General features: G+C 46.2%; 1 protein-coding gene across 3 annotated transcripts in view; it reads left to right on the forward strand.

The window, feature by feature from the left end:
• The window catches only part of ANO8 (anoctamin 8), a 55,727-nt gene extending 38,072 nt beyond the window's left edge, over positions 1 to 17,655 (forward strand). For all 3 annotated transcript variants that reach the window (XM_061601560.1, XM_061601561.1, XM_061601562.1), the window contains 4 exons: positions 1,682 to 1,873; positions 5,822 to 5,953; positions 12,275 to 12,385; positions 15,137 to 17,655. In XM_061601560.1, coding sequence (XP_061457544.1) covers positions 1,682 to 1,873; positions 5,822 to 5,953; positions 12,275 to 12,385; positions 15,137 to 15,808 — 1,107 coding nt within the window. In that variant the 3' untranslated portion in view covers positions 15,809 to 17,655. The remainder of the gene's footprint in view (positions 1 to 1,681; positions 1,874 to 5,821; positions 5,954 to 12,274; positions 12,386 to 15,136) is intronic.
• Positions 17,656 to 23,768: the final 6,113 nt, after the last annotated feature.

Consider the following 23,768-nt stretch of genomic DNA (forward strand, 5'->3'; position numbering starts at 1 on the left):
GACCTTCCTCTTTCAACAAGGCTTTTAAGTTGAGACCTATCCCAGTCTGCGTCTGCGTTGGAATTGCTTTTTAATATGTTCTTAAGCCTTCTTTTTTAAATGTTTTTAATCTTAGAAGATGTTTTCATAGCTTTTTTTGAGTAACGTTTTTGAAGACGTTTTGTTTTAATGTGTTTTAAAGTTTGTTTTTATGATGTTTTAAAGTGTTTAGTGCTTTTGCTTGCCGTCCTGGGCTCCTGCTAGGAGGAAGGGCGAGATATAAATCAAATAATAAATAATAGACTGCTACTCCCAGGCTTTTCCCAGCAATGCCTGTGAAAAGGGCCCAGTGAGCTGCCTCTTATTTGCTGCTCTGCTTTCAGTACACTCCAGTTCCAGTTCTAGGATCCAAATGAAGTCTTATGTGGTGTGGGTGGCTCTCAAAGGATGATTAGTCATGTTCGGCACATGCACAAAATGGGTTCTGCTGTACGCTGTCCTTCCTGAGCTCCAATCCTCCTGTCCTCAGCTATCGCCGGTTTTACTTTTAATGTTTTTTTTATTTTGCAGTAGTTCCTGTCTTTTGATGCACATTCTTTATTTTAGAATAGCCATAATTTGGATATTTAACAATAACAAATAAAAGTAATAAAGGTATTCAGCGGACCTCTTACAGCTTTATTTTATTATCATTTATATAGTGCTTACAGTGTTTATAGTATTTGAAGTGCTAAGTGCTCAGTAAAGTTGCCCTAAAGGAAAGTTGTGTTCCACTGATTTTTACCTGGCGTAAATAACATCAAAGCAGAAATTGAGAAAGAAACATACTTTAAAGCTAAATGTAGGAAGATCCTTTTTTTTAGTTAGCACTCAAACAACCTGTAGAACCTGATTCTTGCTTTTTGTCACCCTGGCTCACTGCATTCAAAAACACAGCCGCTCAGCTTGGTCCCCCCTCGGATTGGTGCCCTGGATGACTGCCCAGCTCACCTACCCATAAGGCCAGCCCAGGGCCTGGTGAAAGTCCCAAAGGGTTGCATTTGCCTCCTGACCTGAGGTCCTCCATCCCTGCTATAATGTGCATGCCTTCCTATTGCAGTGATTTCAATAGGGAACTTCTTACATTTCCCGGTCTTAAGCGCTTCTGCAGGGCCTCTGCATCAGATAACATGATGGAGGTACATTACATTGATACAAAGAAGAGGGCCTTTTTTATAGTGGCCTCCCAACTGTGGAATGTATTTGTCTGATGCTTAATTTTTTTTTTTAAGTATAGAGAGAGAGAGAGAGAGAGAGAGTTTTGAAAGCAACAAACAGAACTTCACTCAAGCTTGCTCTGGATCCCTATAAGGATTCCGTTAATCACCTAAAAATATATATGAATATAATTGTCATTAACAAAACAGAGATTTTTATTGTATATATATCCAGGCTAGTGGCCAACATGTTTTTGTGGGAGTGAGCTTTGTGATTTATTTAATTTTAGCTTATGCAAAGAACTCCTCGTGGGGTAGGGCAGAGCAAGCCTTGGAGAGTAAAAGCTGGCTGGCTGGGAGAGAGGGGTTGTGTTCTTCTGTTGCACCCTTCTCTCTCACATGCACATTTCTTGAACATTGTTTACAGATGGCAGTAATTAAGTGGTATATAAATTGTTGAAATAAATAAACAGACTTTTGCCACCCCCTCTCCTCCTCCGATCCAGGACACTTTTCAGGATTACCAAGAGATGTTCATCCAGTTTGGCTACGTAGTCCTATTCTCATCAGCCTTCCCACTGGCCGCCATGTGTGCCCTGATCAACAACATCATCGAGATCCGGAGTGACGCCTTCAAGTTGTGCACAGGACTTCAGCGCCCCTTTGGGCAGCGGGTGGAAAGCATTGGAGAGTGGCAGGTAAGGGCAGGCTCTTTCCTATTGGGCTGGGGTTACTTGCAGAACGAAGGCGAAGGAAGAACGGGATGAAAGGCTAGCTGAGAACCCAAAATCTGACCCATGTAGGCCACTATCCCGTTTCCCAAAGTGGCCAGTCTGATGTCTCCAAGCAGCCCTCAAGCATGTGCACGGAAGGAATAGCCCTCTCTTGCTCTTTATCCTACCTCCCCAGCAAATGGTATGCAGAGAGAGATTGTGATTGTTAATTCTCCAGCGGGCACTAGGACACCACCAAGTGGTTGTTATCCCCACCAATCACTTGAAGATACAGAATAAACATAAGAGCTCCAGGCTGCGTCTGGGTAGTCCCTTCCCTGGAGCCGGAGGTTTTTTTCCTGCCTCACTTGGAAAGGACACTTCGGCTGACCCTCTTCTGGCCTTTCATTGTCTTGACCAGGGGGTTGGACTTGATGGCCTTATAGGCCCCTTCAAACTCCATTGTTCTATGATTCTGTGACCTGGAAGGGTGTATGCCTGTCTCTGAATCTGACTATCCCTGTAATCCTTAAAATAAATATAAATAAATAATAATGTTTACTGCTGTTTCTTCTAGCATTTCTTACTGCTTCTTTTTTAAAAAGTGCTAAAAGTTTTCCTTAATTAATTCATGTGTAATTGATCATTCTTCCTGGATTAATTCATCCTGGTTATCTTTCCCAGCTGCTAAACAACTGCTTTCTATATCATTAATTGCTGTCTTGATTATCATTTTAATTGCTAATCAGCTGATTTACCCAAGAACTAATTTGCTAACCTGATTAAACACCCGCTTACCTTAAACTGTGACCCACAGTTTTTTAAACACATTGATTACTGCAAATGTGAGCCTCAGTAAGCTGCCGCTGACATGACTAGGAATGGGGGGAAGTGGCAAGCGGCAAGCGGCCTCTCTGCTGGGACCAAGTGAGGGCTTGGAGGGGTGAGAGACAAAGAAACTTTGAAGTGCAAGCAGTGCCTGCCATGTTGGGGCCTCCAGGACCAGGCAACACAGCACAGCCCAAATGGTCCTGTGGTAGCGGTGATGTCGGCAGGTATGCTATTGGTGCAAATGGGCCCGGTCGGCTCCACGGTTGCGGCAGTGTCAGACGGCAATGAAATTGACCAGCTCCAAGCCATAACAGCAACAAAAAATAGTGATCTGTAACTTGACAGGTGTCGGAAGGCAGAGCTGGGGTCCCAATCCCGGGGACCTGGATCCCGGAGAGTTGGGAGAAGAGTATTCGGATGGATGGCAGAGGGAAGGGGGAGGAACTTCCCCCCTTTGGAGCGAAGACGAAACAGAGGAACTGCCAGTGATAAGGTCGCTTAGCAACGGGGAGCCTGAGCCCTCCCTGGACATTCTCACGCCTCCCCCTCTTTCAGGCTCAGAGCAAGAGGGGGAAGAGGGAGGGCTGCTCACAGCCGAAAAGCGGGGAGGCAGTTTACCATCAGCTCCTCCCCTATCCCCCATCCTGGAATCGGAAACTTCAGAAGAGGAGGGGGTGATGCTTCCCCCCTCACCGCGCACACACAGACAGCTGAAAAGACAGGAGAGAAGGGGGGGAAGGCGGGCAGTACCTGAGGGGCAGTTAAGGAGGAGCGAAAGATTGCGCGCCCGTTTGGCCCCTTCTTAAAGAACAGGCGGGAAGAAGTCCCTTGCTCTGTCAACTTTCTCCCAATGCCGCAGGACCTGTATCTCTGTATTGATTCATGAGAAAACGCAGTCTTTGTTTGGACATTACCCTAATAAAACACGAATTAACTACAATCGTTGGTCTGGTTCCTGAGTCACATCCTGGGCCTGACAACAGTGGAGGCAAGGCGTGCTTGCCTCCAGCTTTCAGAGGAGGAATGGTGGGAAACAGAAGAAGAGCAAGGACTGGTCTTGGATGAGCAGTTCCAGCTCATTTTTTTGGGTGAATTCCACCGTTCAGTCCGTCTCTCCCTCCATTTCAGTTGGAAGTAACTTACAGTCAGAGCTTGGAAAAGTTACTTTTTTGAACTACAACTCCCATCAGCCCCAGCCAGCATGGCCACTGGATTGGGCTGATGGGAGTTGTAGTTCAAAAAAGTAACTTTTCCAAGCTCTGCACAGTGCACTGAGACTGCTGCCATTTCTTACCATAGGCTGCTACAGTAACTTGAGCCCAGGAATAAATTTATCTGCTGCCACCTCTGGTTAGTTCTTGAAAAACAGCCTGATGATACTGCCATAGCAGGAGAAGTAACACATGCACCCCCTTGTGGTCAGACCAATGTACTACAACAAAACCAACATTTAAATATGGCGATACATGGCTTCCCTAACATGGCCAGTACATCTGCTGCCACCTGTGGTCACAACATAGTACAACAAGAAGAAAAGTTGTCATTTAACCTTTATTCATCAGTCAGTTAGAGGAAGCTTTATTTTATTTATTTATTTATTTATTATTGGATTTATATCCCGCCCTTCCTCCCAGCAGGAGCCCATTTTATTGGCTGAAATGTCAGCAGAACTATTATTGAACAATATGCCAATAGCATATTTGGGGACTGACCAGCAGGTTGTCCACAATCCAATCCAATCATTATCATCAGATAACATGATAACGATTACTTTGAACACTGATCAAAAGAAATGGTGGCACAGCTACTCAATGAGGATAGCAAAATGATAACAGATGACAAAGAAAAGGCAGAAGTGCTCAATTCCTACTTTGGCTCAGTCTTCTCCCAAAAGAGGCTCTATGACCCTCCTGGGAAACATGAAGTTGAAAGGGCAGGATTGGAGCTTGAGATTAATAGACAAATGGTCAAGGAATACTTAATCACTTTGAATGAGCTCAAACCTGAAGGGCCTGATGAACTGCAACCTAGAGTATTGGAGCTGGCTGAAGAACCCTCAGAAACACTGTCTATTATTTTTGTGGAAATCATGGAGGATGAGTGAAGTGCTGGATGACTGGAGGAGGGCTAATATTGTCCCTATCTTCAAAAATGGCAAAAAGGAGGAACCGGGGAACTACAGACCAGTCAGCCTGACGTCGATCCCTGGGAAAATTTTGGAGCAAATTATAAAGCAATCAGTCTGTAAACATCTTGAAAACAATGCAGATTACTAGAAGCCAACATAGATTTATTAAGAACAAATCCTGCCAGACTTATCCTATCTCAATTTTTGATCGGGTAACCTCCCTGGTAGACTGTGGGAATGCTATGGACATAATTTATCTCAACTTCAGAAACATTTTTGAAAAAGTGCCCCATGATATTCTGATTAGCAAGCTGGTTAAATGTGGGCTAGATAGAACAACTATCAGGTAGATCCACAGTTGGCTACAGAATCGTACTCAAAGAGTGCTTATCAATAGTTCCTTCTCAAACTGGGAGGAGGTAATGAGTGGGGTACCGCAGGGCTCAGTCCTGGGCCCAGTGCTGTTCAACATTTTTTTTAATGACTTGGATGAAGAGGTGCAGGGAATGCTTATCAAATTTGCAGATGATACAAAATTGGGAGGAATAGCTAATACCCTAGAAGACAGAAAGAAAATTCAAAGGAATCTTGACAGGCTGGAGCATTGGGCTGAAAACAACTGAATGAAATTCAACAGGGATAAATGCAAAGTTCTACACCTAGGAAAAAGAAACCAAATGCACAGTTATAAGATGGGGGATACTTGGCTCAGCAATACTACACGTGAGAAGGATCTTGGGATTGTCGTTGATCACAAGCTGAATATGAGCCAACAGTGAGATGTGGCTGCAAAAAAGGCAAATGCTGTTTTAGACTGCCTTAACATAAGCATAGTGTAAAGTATGGGTGCCAAAATTTGCTGGTGTCTCAGATGTCATGGCCATAAATCTCTTCTTTTCGGTCCTTAGCAGTAGCCTGATGAAATGATATCATATTAACTTTTTTTTTTTAATTCCCCCATTTTCCCTCTGCAGAAAGTGATGGAGGCCATGGGAGTTCTAGCCATTGTGGTGAACTGCTACCTGATCGGTCAGTGTGGGCAACTGCAGCGCCTTTTCTCGTGGGTCAGCCCAGAAGGGGCCATCATATCCGTGGTGGTGCTGGAGGTAATGGTTTTATCAAGGACCCTCTTCCCTCCACTTCCCCACACCTTTATTCTCTTTCCTGAGGTAGCACCTGAGTTCTAAACTGAAATGCTCCAATTCTGAAAAGTAGGAATATTCCAGGTTCTGCCACTGAGATATGTCTTTTCTATTTGAGCTGTTGTTGGCTGTGTTTGAACAGAACATCAAACCATAGTTTTATACTAACCAAAACAAACCACAAGTCATCTGGCAAGCAAGGAAAGAAGCCATGGTTTGTTTCTCCATCCGCTCTTGCCTTGTACTGTTGTTGCCTGGTCGGCATCTTTGATGGGAGTGCCAAACAACGAAACGGACCTTTAGTATGGCGGCACCTACCCTGTGGCATTCCCTCCCCTTAAATATTAGGCAGGCGCCATCTCTGCTATCTTTTTGGTGCCTTTTGAAGACTTTCCTCTTCCAACAAGCCTTTTAAGTAGAGACCTATCCCAGTCTGCGTCTGTGTTAGAATTGCTTTTAATATGTCTTTTAATATGTTTTTAACCCTTTTTTAAAATATGTTTTTAAAGGTTTTTCTTAATGTTTTTGTTTTGTTTTCATGTATTTTAAGGTCTTTTATGACGTTTTAAAGTGTTTTTAGTGTTTCTGTTTGCCGCCCTGGGCTCCTGCTGGAAGGAAGGGCGGGGTATAAATAAAATAATAAATAAATAAACAAACCATGGTTAAGTGAGGCCACTGGGTTCCAACAAAACGCTAATTCACAGTTAAAACAACAACAAGACTTCACACCAGCGTTTGTTGGAAGATAAGACTATCACAATGGCTACAAGTCACTATGGCTATGTTCTACTTTCGCTGAATGGCATGAAATGATAAAAACTCCGACAAAAGCAATAAATCAATGTAAACAGTGATGGATAAATATAAATAAATAAATCTGACAACAACATAACTGGCCAGTGACCAAGGTGGATGCATGAGGCTTTTGCTGTCTGACTCACGCAGCTTAAATGATACAATTTTAACGTCTAAAAGTGAAACAGAAACAGCATTGACCAGACTGGAAGCTCCAGGAATGCAATGCAGATCCGCTCAACCTTTCAAAAGGAAATGTAGTGGTCTTTATTTTCTTAAAATGGGTGACAGCTCCTCCAACTCCTCAGAGGGTAAGTCTAGCCTGGTATGGGGAAAGGACCGGATAAGGTCCCGAAGCCTGCCAAAATGGGGGTCCGTTCTCAGCAGACTTGCACAGGATCCCATTTCTTGCCTTCTGGATTAAAAAGCAGAGAAATTCACTAATAGGCAAAAAAAAAATCTTGCGGTTTAAGAATGTCCCTATACCAGCTGAGTTCTGTTTATCAGGCAATACTGACGACAACAGGGAGAAGCTCAGTGTTTAAGAGGTACCCATTTTGGCAGCACAAGTTTCACGAGTCAGCAAGAACAAATAACCTTCAGGATGATCCAATGAGTTGGGATTTACATCAGAGCAACAGCCATTGGATTGTCCTGTTAGTGAACTAAGGAAGGAACAAAATGATGTGCAGTAGATAAGAACTACTGGCTGTTCTACAGAAACTGCCACTGACACAGGATGTAAACAAGGAACAAAGCATCCTTTGTGTTTGTTTGGCTTTTTGTGTGTGTATGGGGGTGTCCAGCGGGGAATTGGTGCAGTTGGAAAATCTGCTCAATATTCCCTGCTTTGGACTTGTGTGATCCTATGGGAAGTGATTCAAACTCCACACTCACAGCGCCTGGACCTATAACCTGTTGGTTGTACTAGCACACAGTTTGGAAGGAGGTGGTATGCTGAATGAGCAGACGTCCGTTTGGTTCCAATCACACAGACTTTTGGGATAGAAAATAAGAATGAGACCCACTGCCTGCAAGGGGAAGAGGACCATCACTGCCCAGGGAGGGAGAGCCATCTGCCTGCTTTGCTGCTGCTGCTGCTTGGCCAACATCTCTGCTCTCTCCTTCTTGGGCTCCTGCTCTGCACGTGGGCACCTTGCAGGACCAGGCTCCAGGTACTCAGCCAGCTGTGCCTGATACTGTTCCACCTGTCCCTTCTCTGGAGGGGATATATAAGCCGGCTGGCTGAGGGGGCTTGGGAGATCCAGTGCCTGCAAGGGAAGAGGACCATCACTGCCCAGGGAGGGAGAGCCATCTGCCTGCTTTGCTGCTGCTGCTGCTGCTGCTGCTGCTTGGCCAACATCTCTGCTCTCTCCTTCTTGGGCTCCTGCTCTGCACGTGGGCACCTTGCAGGACCAGGCTCCAGGTACTCAGCCAGCTGTGCCTGATACTGTTCCACCTGTCCCTTCTCTGGAGGGGATATATAAGCCGGCTGGCTGAGGGGGCTTGGGAGATCCAGTGCCTGCAAGGGAAGAGGACCATCACTGCCCAGGGAGGGAGAGCCATCTGCCTGCTTTGCTGCTGCTGCTGCTGCTGCTGCTTGGCCAACATCTCTGCTCTCTCCTTCTTGGGCTCCTGCTCTGTACGTGGGCACCTTGCAGGACCAGGCCCCAGGTGGCGTTATACGTGGGAAGAAGAACGGTCTTAGAGCTGGCGTTTGGGCGCACAGAATACGGGACTGTGTCTTCTGTGTGGGTTTGAAGTGGATGAATGGGTGTTATATGAGTGTATGTTGTGAGTGAATGTGTATTTTTATGTATATGAGTTTTTTGTATTTATAGTTTATCATGTGCCTCGGGAAGAGATTTTATCATCAAGAGGGGAGACCTGAGGCGGCCCCAATTGCCGTAGTGATGGGTAGAGGGAGGTATGGTGATATGAGAGGGACGTGCCAGGTAAGGAGAACGCGGCCCAGACATGTAGTGGCTGTGCCGCGTTCTGGTCCTTCTCATACCTGCAGGGTTGTTGGTTGTCCTATCAGCCAACTCTCAGATCTCCAGTTGCTGCTTTTTAATGCCAGATGGGTACATAATAAAACCTCCCTCGTCCATGATTTGATTGTGGACGAGGTGGCCAATCTGGCATGTATAACCGAGACCTGGGTGGGCGAACAGGGAGGAGTTAGTCTGTCCCAGCTCTGCCCACCGGGGTATCTGGTTCAGCATCATGGTAGATCTGAGGGTCGGGGAGGTGGGGTTGCTGTGGTCTATAAGAGTTCCATCTCACTCACCAAGCACCATGTCCATGCAATCACTGGTCTGGAGTGTTTGCACCTTGTGCTGGGCCAGAGGGACAGACTGGGAATCCTTTTGGTGTACCGCCCACCTTGCTGCCCAATGGCTTCCCTAACTGAGCTGATGGAAGTGGTCTCGGAGATACTGTTGAGATCCCCCAGACTGGGAGATCTCAACATTCATGCTGAGGCTACTTTGTCTGGGGCAGCTCAGGACTTCATGGCCGCCATGACAACCATGGGGCTGTCTCAATATGTTAGTGGCCCAACACATACATCGGGGCATACTCTTGACCTGGTCTTTGCTACTGGACATGGGGATAGTGATCTGGATGTGGGGAGTTTTACATCTCTCCCGTTGTCATGGACAGATCATTGCTTGCTGAAGTTTAGACTTTCAGTAGCCTTTTCCCTCTGCAAGGGTGGGGGACCTATTAAATTGGTCCGCCCCCGGAGACTAATGAATTCTGAAGGTTTTCAAAAGGCTCTGGTGGTTTTTCCGGCTGATAAGACTGGCGCTCCTGTCGAAGCCCTGGTTGATCTGTGGAATACAGAGATGACCCAGGCTGTTGACACGATAGCTCCTGTGCGCCCTCTCCTATGTAGAGGTCATACAGCTCCTTGGTATACTCCGGAGTTGAGAGCGATGAAACAAGACAGGAGGCGGCTTGAGCGGAGATGGAGACGAACTCCTGACGAATGCAATTATGAGCTGGTTCGTGCTTCTACTAAGCTCTATGTAGGAGCGGTGAGGGCGGCAAAAAAACAACATTTCGCCGCCACTATTCAGTCATCTCTCTCACGCCCACGGGAGCTTTTTAAAGTGGTTCGTGGCCTACTTCATCCAGGCCTACAAGATACGGCAGATACATCGGTAGCTCGATGTAATAAATTTGCTGAACACTTCCAGCATAAGATCTCATGCATTCGCCGGGACTTAGACTCCTATTTAATAGCAGTTAATCCTACTGAGGTGTCCGGAGCACAGTCTTGTCATGTTTTGTTGGATGAGTTTCAGTTGGTTCAGTTCGAGGACGTGGACAAGGTGCTTGGACAGGTTCGTGCGACCACTTCAGTACTGGATCCTTGCCCCTCTTGGCTAATTAAAACTAGCAAGGAAGGAACAGTTGGCTGGGCCAAGGAAGTGATTAATGCCTCTTTACGAGAGGGAGTGGTCCCTGGCTGTCTGAAAGAGGCAGCAGTGAGACCACTCCTGAAAAAACCTTCCTTGGACCCAGAGGATGTCAGCAGCTACAGACCAGTAGCCAATGTTCCGTTCCTGGGCAAGATCCTGGAACGTGTGGTTGCTGACCAGCTCCAGGCGCTATTGGATGAAACCGATTATCTAGATCCATTTCAATCGGGGTTCAGGCCTGGTTTTGGCACTGAGACTGCCTTGGTCGCCCTGTGTGATGACCTATGTCGGGAGAGAGACAGAGGGAGTGTAACTCTGTTGATTCTCCTTGACTTCTCAGCGGCTTTTGATACCATTGACCATGGTATCCTTCTGGAGAGGCTTGCGGAATTGGGAGTTGGAGGCACTGCTTGGCAGTGGTTCCGCTCCTACTTAGCGGGTCGTCTCCAGAAGATAGTGCTTGGGGAACATTGCTCGACACCGTGGGTTCTCCAATGTGGGGTCCCGCAGGGTTCGGTTCTGTCTCCCATGCTTTTTAACATTTATATGAAGCCGCTGGGGGCGGTCATCAGGAGTTTTGGAGTGCGTTGCCATCAGTATGCTGATGACACGCAGCTCTACTTCTCCTTTACATCTTCTTCAGGTGAGGCAGTCGACCTGCTGAACCGTTGCCTGGCTGCGACAATGGACTGGATGAGAACTAACAAACTGAGACTCAATCCTGACAAGACTGAGATGCTACTGGTGGATGGTTTCTCTGGTCAGATGGTGGATACATACCCTGTCCTGGACGGGGTTACACTCCCCCTAAAGGATCAGGTTCGTAGTTTGGGAGTCGTTTTAGACTCTTCCCTCACACTTGAGGCTCATGTAGCCTCGATGGCCCGGAATGCGTTCTACCAACTTCGGTTGGTAGCCCAGCTACGTCCCTATCTGAGTAAGGAGGACCTCTCATCAGTGGTACATGCTATGGTAACCTCGCGTCTGGACTACTGCAATGCGCTTTACGTAGGGCTACCTTTGAAGACGATTCGGAAGCTACAGCTAGTGCAAAATGCGGCGGCCAGACTGCTAACAAGAACTAAGCGGTCTGAGCATATAACACCTGTGCTAGCCCGTTTGCACTGGCTTCCAATATGCTTCCGGGCCAGATTCAAAGTGTTGGTACTTACCTATAAAGCCTTATACGGCGCGGGACCACGATATCTGTCGGAACGCCTCTCCTGATATGAACCGGCCCGTACACTACGGTCTACTACGAAGGCCCTCCTCCGGGTTCCGACTCATAGGGAAGCCCGGAGAGTGGTGACAAGATCTAGGGCCTTCTCAGTGGTGGCCCCCGAACTATGGAATGGTCTCCTCGAGGAGGTGCGCCTGGCACCGACACTATCATCTTTTCGGCGCCAGGTTAAAACCTTTCTCTTCTCTGAGGCATTTTAATTCCTGTTAATTCTAAATTATTATATTTTGATTTTAGACTGTACAGTTTTGTGTACAGTTTTGTGTTATTTTTATTGTATTTTTAATGTTCACCGCCCAGAGAGCTGTTGCTAGTCGGGCGGTATATAAGCTTAAATAAATAAATAAATAAATAAATAAATAAAGCTTAGTTTATTATAGGAGACGCCTATTTGGGGAGAAAAGCGTTCCTAGTTCTAGCTAACTAAGTCCGAGATGTAGGAGAGCCAAGCTTGCTGCTTTGATGTCAGCGGAGAAAAAGACGAGATGGGTCAAGGTGGGTCAGAGGAGTCAGGAAGTGAAGTCAGCCATCCTATCAGTCTAGCACCTGAAGGAAGGTCAGCACAGGTTAGGTCAGAAAGGCAGTCTAGGAAGTACGGAGGTTCCCCTCTCTATCTAACATCCCCTCTCTATCTAACATCTGCCGCCCTGGGCTCCTGACGGGAGGAAGGCCAGGATATGAATCAAATAATACATAAATAAATAAATAATATATTTCCTTTCCCATGTACACCCACCAGCGAGCTGCGTTGCATCCCAAGACTTCCCACAGCAACCTCAACACCTCTCACCCATTCTCCTCCTCCTTCTCTGCTTCCCACAGCATTTTGCCTTTTTGCTCAAGTACATCATCCAAGTGGCGATTCCCGATATCCCAGCCTGGGTGGCGGAAGAAATGGCAAAACTCGAGTATCAGCGGCGAGAGGCCTTTAAGGTGAGCCTGGTCAACATGCTGCCCTGCTGCACAGTTACACCAAGCCCAACAGGACTTGTTTTGGGGGTTGTACTGAACACATTGCAAGCCTTATACTAGCCTACCTCATGGGGACAGCGTAAGGGTTACTACTGGGTGACTCCATCTCCCACCATTCTTGGCCATTGGCTGTAACAGGTTGGGGCAGATGGGTGTGGACGTCCAACAACATCTGGAAGGCCACAGGTTCTCCATCCCTGGTTCAGGGAGATAATATTCATCAAGGGTAGCCAATGTGGTAGCGTTCAGATGTTGTTGGACCCAACTCCCAGCAGCCCCAGCGGCTAGCAAGGCCTAAGGTCAGGGATGATAGGAGTTGGAGTCCAGTGGCATCTAGAGGGCACCACGTTTGCTCCCCCGATACACCTGAAGGATTATTTATTTATTTATTTGTTTGTTTATTTATTTATTTATTTATTTATTGCATTTGTATACCGCCCCATAGGTGAAGCTCTCTGGGCGGTTTACAACAGTCAAAAACATTAAAAACAAATATACAAATTCAAAAACACATTTTTTAAAAAGCAATTTAAAAACACATGCTAAAATGCCTGGGAGAAGAGGAAAGTCTTGACCTGGCGCTGAAAAGATAACAGTGTTGGCGCCAGGCGCACCTCGTCATCAAGATCATGCCATAATTTGGGGGCCACCACTGAGAAGGCCCTCTTTCTTGTTGCCATTCTCCGAGCAGGCACCCGGAGGAGTTGCCCTCAATGTTGAGCTTAGTGTACGGGTGGGTTCGTGTCGGGAGAGGCGTTCCATCAGGTACTATGGTCCTAAGCTGTGGATTGTGAACATTTCTAAAGCTCTAATTAGTGCAAAGGATTATTATTAGCTCAACCCCTGAGGTGTATATTTTTGGGAGCCACCCTGTTTTCAGTGATGTTGTTTTTAACTCTTTTAATTATTTGTTTTAAAATTGTTGCAACTTGCCCTGGGACCTCTGGGTAAAGGGTGGGTAATAAATTCTAATTCTAATAATAACAACAACAACAGTTCTATCAAAAATAAATATTATTGTTAGTTATTACATTTGTCACTGTAGACAAAAACAAGAAAATACAAAACAAGAAAAAAAGGGTTAAAAATCTGATTAAAAGTAAGAAAATAACATACAAAACCAAACCGTATCCTGAAAAGTGCGCGTGCAACAGTTCAATAGGTTATATTCAACTAAGTTCTACTCAGATCCATTGAAAGTAATGGAAATTAATTTAACTTAGTTGTGCCCATCATTTTCAATGGGTCTACTCAGAGTAGGAGAGAGCCAGTGTGGTGTAGTGGTTAAGGTGTTGGACTATGACCTGGGAGACCAGGGTTCGAATCCCCACCCAGCCATGAAGCTCACTGGGTGACCTTGGGCCAGTCACTGCCTCTCAGCCTCAGAGGAAGGCAATGGTAAACCCCCTCTGAATACCGCTTACCACGAAAACTCTATGCATAGGGTCGCCATAAGTTGGGATCGACTTGAAGGCAGTCCAATTCCATAGTACTCAGAGTAGGACTAACATTGAATACTCAGTAAAAAGGGCAAATCCTATCTTAGATCACTGAAAGATGAGCTCCCAGTAAAGGCTAAACTCATGTAAATGTATGATCTCAAAAAGGCTGAGTAGATAAAAAATGTTTTAGACTGGCACCTGTAAACCTGACAGCAGGGCCGACTTATCCATTAGGCACAGTAGGCACAGTGCCTAGGGCCCACAACACTTTTAGGAGCCCACGAAAATGTTTTAATTTCTTTTAAAATCAGAAGAAAAAAACTAACTTTTAGGGTCGAAGAAAATCTTTTAATTTTTTTCTCACATCAGAAAAAAATGAAACATTTAGATTTTGCCTACAACAGAAAAAAAATGTTGAAGTATTTAAAGTTATATCAAAAATAATTTTTAATATTGATATCCTAACTGTTAGAGCCATACGACAATGGAACCAATGACGTAGAGAGGTAGTGGGCTCTCCGACACTGGAGGCATTCAAGAGGCAGCTGGACAGCCATCTGTCAGGAATGCTTTGATTTGGATTTCTGCATTGAGCAGGGGGTTGGACTGGATGGCCTTATAGGCCCCTTCCAACTCTACTATTCTATGATTCTATGATTCTAAGTACATGAAAGGTTGCCACACAGAGGAGGGCCAGGATTTCTTGATCGTCCCAGAGTGCAGGACACAGAATAATGGGCTCAAGTGACAGGAAGCCGGATTTCAACTAAACATCAGGAAAAACCTCCTAACTGTTAGAGCCATACGACAATGGAACCAATGACCTAGGGAGATGGTGGGCTCTCTGACACTGGAGGCATTCAAGAGGCAGCTGGACAGTCACCTGTCGGGGATGCTTTGATTTGGATTCCTGCATTGCTCAGGGTTGGACTTGATGGCCTTGTAGGCCCCTTCCAACTACTATTCTATGATTCTATTATGGTGGGAGGGGTCCACGAAGGCAAAAGTGCCTAGGGTCCACGAAAGTCATAATACGGTCCTGCCTGACAGTGATGGTGCCAAGCTAGTTTCCCTGGGGAGAGCATTCCACACCACAGTCAGGGAGCCACCACTTCAAAGGGTCATTGTGCTGTCTACATGCCTACGAGAGGACAGGTCTCTGCCCCCAAGGGGCTTACAGTATAGAAAACAACACAAGGGGAGACAACAGTGGAAGGAAGCAGCCTGGGGAAAAGAGGAGAATGATGACGTTATGATGTTTCTTTCCCAGAAACATGAACGGCAGGCACAGCACCACTTTCAGCAACAGCAGCGCCGGAAACGCGAGGAGGAGGAACGCCAGCGCCACGCCGAGTACCACGCCCGGAAAGAGCGGGAGAGCAGCCGTGAAGAAGGCAAGGCCGACAGTGGGGGGCCGGAGCCTGGCCACGAGAGGAGCCAGCCCAAAGGAAAGGGCCTCGGAGGGTCAGGCCACGGCTCGGAGAAACCCAAGCGCCCCAGCTCCCTCCTGGCCACCAACAACGTCATGAAGCTGAAGCAAATCATCCCCCTGCAGGGCAAGTTTTTATCAGGGGGTGCTGGGGCGGCCAGCACTGGGACGGCCCGCTCCCCGCAGTCCCCCACCAGCACTGATAACAAACTCCCCGCCTTCCTTAGCTTCAAGTTCCTAAAATCTCCAGAGACAAAGCGGGAGGCAGCCACCGAAAAGGGACAGTCGCCCACCAAGCCTTTCAACCCAAGCAAACTGTTCAACTTCAGCAAGTCGGACGGGGGCAATGGGGCGCCTGCACTGCCCCAGCAACAGCTGCGGCCTGGTCCCTCCGCGGATGAGAAGCCTCTGTCTGGAAGGTCGCACCTCAACGGGCTTGTGGACGAGGAGGCAGTTGAGGAAGTGGAGGTCCGAACAGGGGCGGAAGAAGAGGGTCTGAACCACAGACTGTAAACCCCCCCCCCCGGGTGAGGGCTGGGTGGGAGTGGGAGATGGATGAAGGAGCTGCGAGTTCTTCAAGCAGAATTGGGGCAGACGGTCTTCGAGCCGGGGGCAAGTCTGCCGTTTGGGGGAGGGAGGGAGGCAATTCTAGAATCTGCCACCTTCAGGATGATTTGATGGCAGCCCCTGGTTGAGGATCCAATCTGAAAAGAGGAAATTAAAGATGGCCCCAGATAGCTCTTACACCTGGATGGGTCACACCTTGAGCTTGGAACCCAGTTGACATTCGTGGTCGACAGTTCAACTCAGGAACTCTAGATGCAGAAGAAGTTATGGGGCTACAGACTAAAACAAAGGGGCGTTTGCAGAGTTTGGGGTGTGATGGGTCAGCTGTTGACTGGTGTCAGGTCAGTGGATGCTTTGCTTCCCCCCCTCCAGAGGTCACTTTCCTTCCACTCTCCCCAAATATGTCTCTTATCAGAGCTGCTGTTCCAGCCTCTGACTGAAGGGCTTTACTTATCTATGTGTCTGTGTTCATGTGTCTTGGAGGAGAGACCCCCCCTTCCCACTAGCACTCCCTCGGGGGCAATGTGCTGCATGACTTCAACCCCCTCCCCCAAATTTGGTTTAGGCAGGGGAGTCACCTTTAAGCAAAAGCAGGTTGTGAGACATTTTACGGGGAGAACTAGGAACAGATCCAGAGGAAATCAGGACCTTGCCCAGCAAAATTGGGCTGGCCGTGGACCCCTTGTTCCCTATGCAAATAGTTTCCATCTATTTGTTGCCCAGATAATTCGTCTCCCTTCGAGAAGCTGTTGAACAGACACCTCTTCTCTTATACCTACGGTCCATGCTGAAATTGATTTGGAAGACAGGGAGAGGGAAAATCCTACAGAAAAATTGCTTCCAAGATTTTAATGAATATTCTGATCTGGCAGACAACCCCCTCTGTCCAGTCTTCCACTCAGCACTACCAATTGTGCTATGAAATATGAGGGGTTTTTTTAATAACAAAAATTAGTGTATTTGGCACTTTAACATCATTGCCTTAAAACAGAGAGATTGTTCTAAGTCGCTCCCCTCAAATGTCAGAATTTGGAAAGATTCAACCTTCTAAAAGTCACAGCTGAACGCTGGTACGGTTATTAAACAAGGAGTTGGCTCTTCTCCGCTTCCTGTTGGGATAGTGACGACTGAGCGCTGCTGGAATCCAGCTCTCAGGGGTTTTCTCCCAATGATTTTCAAACATGCCCTGGGTTCCTTTGGGCAATGTTGCTAGTCCTCATCAAAATTCTTATTTTCCCTCCAGTGGTTTTGCTTGTTGGCAAACCCCCCCCCCTTTGCTTTAGGTGAAATTTTGGTGACAAACTTTGGGGGCAGTATTCCACTGGCTGTGGCTATGCCCGAGAGCGCATCACAGACTCATCTAGGATCAGAGATGAATTTATCTCATAATTTTCCTTCTCTCCTTGTAAAATCTGTGTAGTAAAACAGAACAGGCCCACTTTTTCTGCTTGAAGAACAGAGGTAGATGTGGCACAACAATGGATTTGGGAGCGCTAGGAAGCCAGGGGGCAAGGGGAGAGGAAGAGACTATCTTGAGCCAATGTCCATGCATAGTTGACATTTCTTGCAGTAAAAATGAAAACAAGGTTTCTTTTGCTGTTCCTGACGGTGCTCGTAAAAGCAGGTGGGGCCAGCTGGAATGGGCCGTGCTGGAAACTCCATGATGTTATTTATTTTTTTTAATTTTCAGTGGCAGGGAAAACAAAGGTTGGGAAGGCACAACCTCACCTTTCTGACATTTGAAAGAGACCGGGACATTTTTAAATAAAATAAAATAAAAATTATTGCAATAAGGACCTCAGTCTGCAACAGCTGTGCCAAGGATGATTTTTTTTGAGGCTGCTATTGAAGAGGAGGGAAGGCAGGACCGGAGCCAGAGGGTGGCCAGGTTGGGCCCTGGCCGAGGGCCCCTGTGGCCCAGAGGGGCCCCTCCTTAGGGTGGGAGGGTAGCGTTCCCATTCCATGATCCATGGCCCAACCATGCCGCGGATTGCAGAGAGGAAGCTCCCAGGAAACACAGTGCAAGCTTCAATAAGCATGCCTGCAATGCCCTGCCTACCTCTCCTGTCCCTGACAATGCTGTGCGCGCGTGTCTGTCATCAACAAACATGGCAGCAGAAGGGCTAATGCCGCAGCCGCCATCTTGGTTGATGGCTGGCATGCACGCTATGCATGCACGTCATTCACGTGACACAACACGAGATGAGGTAGGTGGGATCAGAGCTTGGAAATGTTACTTTTTTGAACTACAACTCCCATCAGCCCAATCCAGTGGCCATGCTGGCTGGGGCTGATGGGAGATGTAGTTTGAAAAAAGGAACATTTCCAAGCTCTGGGTGGGATGTGCGAGCAGGTGCCGCAGGCCTGGGGCAAGTTGGTGCCCAAGGACCCAGTCATGCCTGGGCCTGATGGAAGGGGTGGCACTTGGGAACTTAGGCTGAAAGAGAAAATATTCAGAATTTATTATGAGATAAACAGAATAGGTGAGTGGGGAGGGAGATAGTATGCCGTTTTGATTTTGTCCAACCGCAAAAGGTGGCAAGCACCCAAAAGCAAAAAGAAAGAAAAAAAGAGGGGGAACTCAAAATGCTGGAAAAAATATATTTATTATGACAAAAGCCCAACGCGTTTCGGCCACTCTGTGGTTTGGGCCTTCGTCAGGGGCTGTAAACAAAATCATCAGAACACACCATGGAATTTCATACAGCATAAAACCATAATATATCTGTGGAAAAAATAATAATTTTTACTTACATAAATGGGTCTAAGATATTCTTCTCTAGCAAATCTGCTCAAAATAACAATGGCCACGAAGAAGCCTTCACTGAGCGTGCTCATATAGATAGATAGATAGATAGATAGATAGATCTGTATCTATCTATAGATATATAGATAGATATATCTATATATCTATAGATAGATATGCCACGTTGGCACCAACGACATGGGGAAATGCAGCCGTGAGGTCCTGGAAGCAAAATTTAGGTTGCTAGGTAGGATGCTGAAAGCCAGGACCTCCAAGGTGGCTTTCTCTGAAATGCTACCGGTTCCACGCGCAGGACCAGCCAGACAGGCCCAGCTTCGCAGTCTCAATGCATGGATGAAACGATGGTGTCGGGTGGAAGGGTTTGGATTTGTTAGGCACTGGGGAACATTTTGGGACAAGCCGGGCCTGTACAAAAGGGACGGGCTCCACTTGAACCAGAATGGAACCAGACTGCTGGCACTTAAAATTAAAAAGGTGGCAGAGCAGCTTTTAAACTGACTGAGGGGGGAAATCCGACAGGAGCTGAGAAAGGTCCGGTTCGGAATAAACCTCCCCCCTGGGATAAAAACCAAAGAAATGATGAAATTTTAAAAGGGGTAGGCCTAGAAGTAGGCATTGTGAGAGCAGGGTCACAGGATATAAATTCAGAAGAGCAAAATTACCACAGGCCTAACCACAAGTGCCAAAGACACTTGAAGAGAGACACTGCTTACAAGTGCCTGTATGCTAATGCTAGGAGCCTGCGAACCAAGATGGGAGAACTGGAGTGCTTGGTCTTAGAGGAGAGCATTGATATAGTGAGCATAACGGAGACCTGGTGGAATGGAGAAAACCAGTGGGATACGGTTATCCCTGGATATAAACTATATCGGAAGGACAGGGAAGGATGTATTGGTGGCAGAGTCGCTCTATACGTGAAAGAAGGCATTGAATCCAGCAAGCTCGAAACCCCAAAAGAGGCAGACTCCTCCACAGAATCATTGTGGATGGTGATACCATGCCCCAGGAGGGACTTAATACTGGGAATGATCTATCGTCCCCCTGATCAAAATGCTCAGGGAGACCTTGAGATGAGATATGAAATTGAGGAAGCATCCAAACTAGGAAATGTGGTAGTAATGGGTGACTTCAACTACCCAGACATAGACTGGCTGCATATGTGTTCCAGTCATGACAAAGAAGCAAAGTTTCTAGATATTCTAAATGACTATTCCCTAGACCAGTTGGTCATGGAACCGACCAGAGGGACGGCAACCCTGGACTTAATCCTCAGTGGGGACCGGGACCTGGTGCAAGATGTAAGTGTTGTTGAACCGATTGGGAGCAGTGACCACAGTGCTATTAAATTAAACATACATGTAACTGGCCAATTGCCAAGAAAATCCAACACGGTCACATTTGACTTCAAAAGAGGAAACTTCACAAAAATGAGGGGATTGGTAAAAAGAAAGCTGAAAAACAAAGTCCAGAGGGTCACATCACTCGAAAATGCTTGGAACTTGTTTAAAAACACTATATTAGAAGCTCAACTGGAGTGCATACCGCAGATCAGAAAAGGTACCGCCAGGGCCAAGAAGATGCCAGCATGGTTAACGAGCGAAGTCAAGGAAGCTCTCAGAGGCAAAAAGTCTTCCTTCAAAAAATGGAAGTCTTGTCCAAATGAAGAAAATAAAAAAGAACACAAACTCTGGCAAAAGAAATGCAAGAAGACAATAAGGGATGCTAAAAAAGAATTTGAGGAGCACATTGCTAAGAACATAAAAACCAACAACAAAAAATTCTATAAATACATTCAAAGCAGGAGACCATCTAGGGAGACAATTGGACCCTTGGATGATAAGGGAGTCAAAGGTGTCCTAAAGAACGATAAGGAGATTGCAGAGAAGCTAAATGAATTCTTTGCATCTGTCTTCACAGTGGAAGATATAGGGCAGATCCCTGAACCTGAACTAACATTTGCAGGAAGGGATTCTGAGGAACTGAGACAAATAGTGGTAACGAGAGAGGAAGTTCTAAGCTTAATGGACAATATAAAAACTGACAAATCACCGGGCCCGGATGGCATCCACCCGAGAGTTCTCAAAGAACTCAAAGGTGAAATTGCTGATCTGCTAACTAAAATATGTAACTTGTCCCTCAGGTCCTCCTCCGTGCCTGAGGACTGGAAAGTGGCAAATGTAACGCCAATCTTCAAAAAGGGATCCAGAGGGGATCCCGGAAATTACAGGCCAGTTAGCTTAACTTCTGTCCCTGGAAAACTGGTAGAAAGTATTATTAAAGCTAGATTAACTAAGCACATAGAAGAACAAGCCTTGCTGAAGCAGAGCCAGCATGGCTTCTGCAAAGGAAAGTCCTGTCTCAGTAACCTATTAGAATTCTTTGAGAGTGTCAACAAGCATATAGATAGAGGTGATCCAGTGGACATAGTGTACTTAGACTTTCAAAAAGCGTTTGACAAGGTACCTCACCAAAGGCTTCTGAGGAAGCTTAGCAGTCATGGAATAAGAGGAGAGGTCCTCTTGTGGATAAGAAATTGGTTAAGAAGCAGAAAGCAGAGAGTAGGAATAAACGGACAGTTCTCCCAATGGAGGGCTGTAGAAAGTGGAGTCCCTCAAGGATCGGTATTGGGACCTGTACTTTTCAACTTGTTCATGAATGACCTAGAATTAGGAGTGAGCAGTGAAGTGGCCAAGTTTGCTGACGACACTAAATTGTTCAGGGTTGTTAAAACAAAAAGGGATTGCGAAGAGCTCCGAAAAGACCTCTCCAAACTGAGTGAATGGGCAGAAAAATGGCAAATGCAATTCAATATAAACAAGTGTAAAATTATGCATATTGGAGCAAAAAATCTTAATTTCACATATACGCTCATGGGGTATGAACTGGCGGTGACCGACCAGGAGAGAGACCTCGGGGTTGTAGTGGACAGCACGATGAAAATGTCGACCCAGTGTGCGGCAGCTGTGAAAAAGGCAAATTCCATGCTAGCAATAATTAGGAAAGGTATTGAAAATAAAACAGCCGATATCATCATGCCGTTGTATAAATCTATGGTGCGGCCGCATTTGGAATACTGTGTACAGTTCTGGTCGCCTCATCTCAAAAAGGATATTCTAGAGTTGGAAAAGGTTCAGAAGAGGGCAACCAGAATGATCAAGGGGATGGAGCGACTCCCTTACGAGGAAAGGTTGCAGCATTTGGGGCTTTTTAGTTTAGAGAAAAGGCGGGTCAGAGGAGACATGATAGAAGTGTATAAAATTATGCATGGCATTGAGAAAGTGGATAGAGAAAAGTTCTTCTCCCTCTCTCATAATACTAGAACTCGTGGACATTCAAAGAAGCTGAATGTTGGAAGATTCAGGACAGACAAAAGGAAGTACTTCTTTACTCAGCGCATAGTTAAACTATGGAATTTGCTCCCACAAGATGCAGTAATGGCCACCAGCTTGGACGGCTTTAAAAGAAGATTAGACAAATTCATGGAGGACAGGGCTATCAATGGCTACTAGCCATGATGGCTGTGCTGTGCCACCCTAGTCAGAGGCAGCATGCTTCTGAAAACCAGTTGCCGGAAGCCTCAGGAGGGGAGAGTGTTCTTGCACTCGGGTCCTGCTTGTGGGCTTCCCCCAGGCACCTGGTTGGCCACTGTGAGAACAGGATGCTGGACTAGATGGGCCACTGGCCTGATCCAGCAGGCTCTTCTTATGTTCTTATGTTCTTATATCTATATCTATATATCTATATCTATAGATAGATATAGATATATACACACACACACAAACCCAGGTGCCTGATTGCAGGTAATTAACAGGGAATTACATACAACTGAGGCAAAAGAATATGAAAGGGATGATCAATATTTAGTGAGATTCACAAGAGAGGAAGAAACTAGCCTTTCCCAACCAGTGTGCCTCCAGATGTTGTTGTACCACAACTCCCATCAGCCTCAGCCAGCATTGCCAATGGTCAGGAAAGATGGGAGTTGTGGTCCAACAACATCTGGAGGCACACTGGTTGGGAAGGTCTGCTCTAACCCCTCATTGAGAATACTAGGGGTCAGCGTTTTCAGTTCCAAAATCCAAGCTATTTCTCTCCTTAATAAAACTTCGCTTTTGGTCACACTTATTTTCAGAGCTTGGAAAATGTACTTTTTTTGAACTACAACTCCCATCAGCCCAGTGGCCATGCTGGCTGGGGCTGATGGGAGTTGTAGTTTAAAAAAGTAACTTTGCCAAGCTCTGCTTATTTTTTTTAACACCCCAAATTTAAAGTCAACAAAGGAATGATGACATCTTGTAAAATGTTCCACCAAGGGAACCCCAGATCTCTCGTTTTTGATGTTACTAATATGTTCCCCTATACGTTTCTTGATGTTTGACCTATGTAAAGTCCAGAGCTTGGAAAAGTTACTTTTTAAAACTACAACTCCCATCAGCCCCAGCCAGCATGGCCACTGCATTGGGCTGGTGGGAGTTGTAGTTCAAAAAGGTAACTTTTCCAAGCTCTGGAAAAATCTCTGGCAACTACACTGAACTGCATAAATGAATTGATACCTGTTATACCTGCAACCAGGCACCTGGGTTTGTGTGTATATATGAGCACGCTCAGTGAAGGCTTCTTCGTGGTCAATGTTATTTGAGCAGATTTGCTAGAGAAGAATATTTTAGACCCATTTATGGAAGTAACAATGATTATTTTCACAGATATATTATGGTTTTATGCTGTATGAAATTCCATGGTGTGTTCTCATGATTTGGTTCACAGCCCCTGACGAAGGCCGAACCACAGAGTGGCCGAAACGCGTTGGGCTTTTGTCATAATAAATATATTTTTTCAAGCATTTTGGGGTTTCCCCCCCCTTTTTTTCTTTCATTTGGATTTTGTGCAACTGGGGAAATGGGGTCACCGTAGTCCTGGTGAGAACTTTAGCAATTTAGAGAAACAAGTGGGATGGGGGCACCTGGCAGGCTCCGTTTCCGCGATGTTTTTTGCCAACCTGCAAGGAAGTGGCAGAGGATATCCGGCCATTTCCCCTCTTTGTGGTCCCCAAATTGAATGCTGTATGAAGTTAATAGACCAAGGCAGAATCTCAGGGTCCTACAGATCCCAAGAAAGAAAAAATCAGCTTTGTATTTTTTT

The sequence above is a fragment of the Rhineura floridana genome, chromosome 18, assembly GCF_030035675.1.
Source record: "Rhineura floridana isolate rRhiFlo1 chromosome 18, rRhiFlo1.hap2, whole genome shotgun sequence".
Taxonomy (NCBI): Eukaryota; Metazoa; Chordata; class Lepidosauria; order Squamata; family Rhineuridae; genus Rhineura; species Rhineura floridana.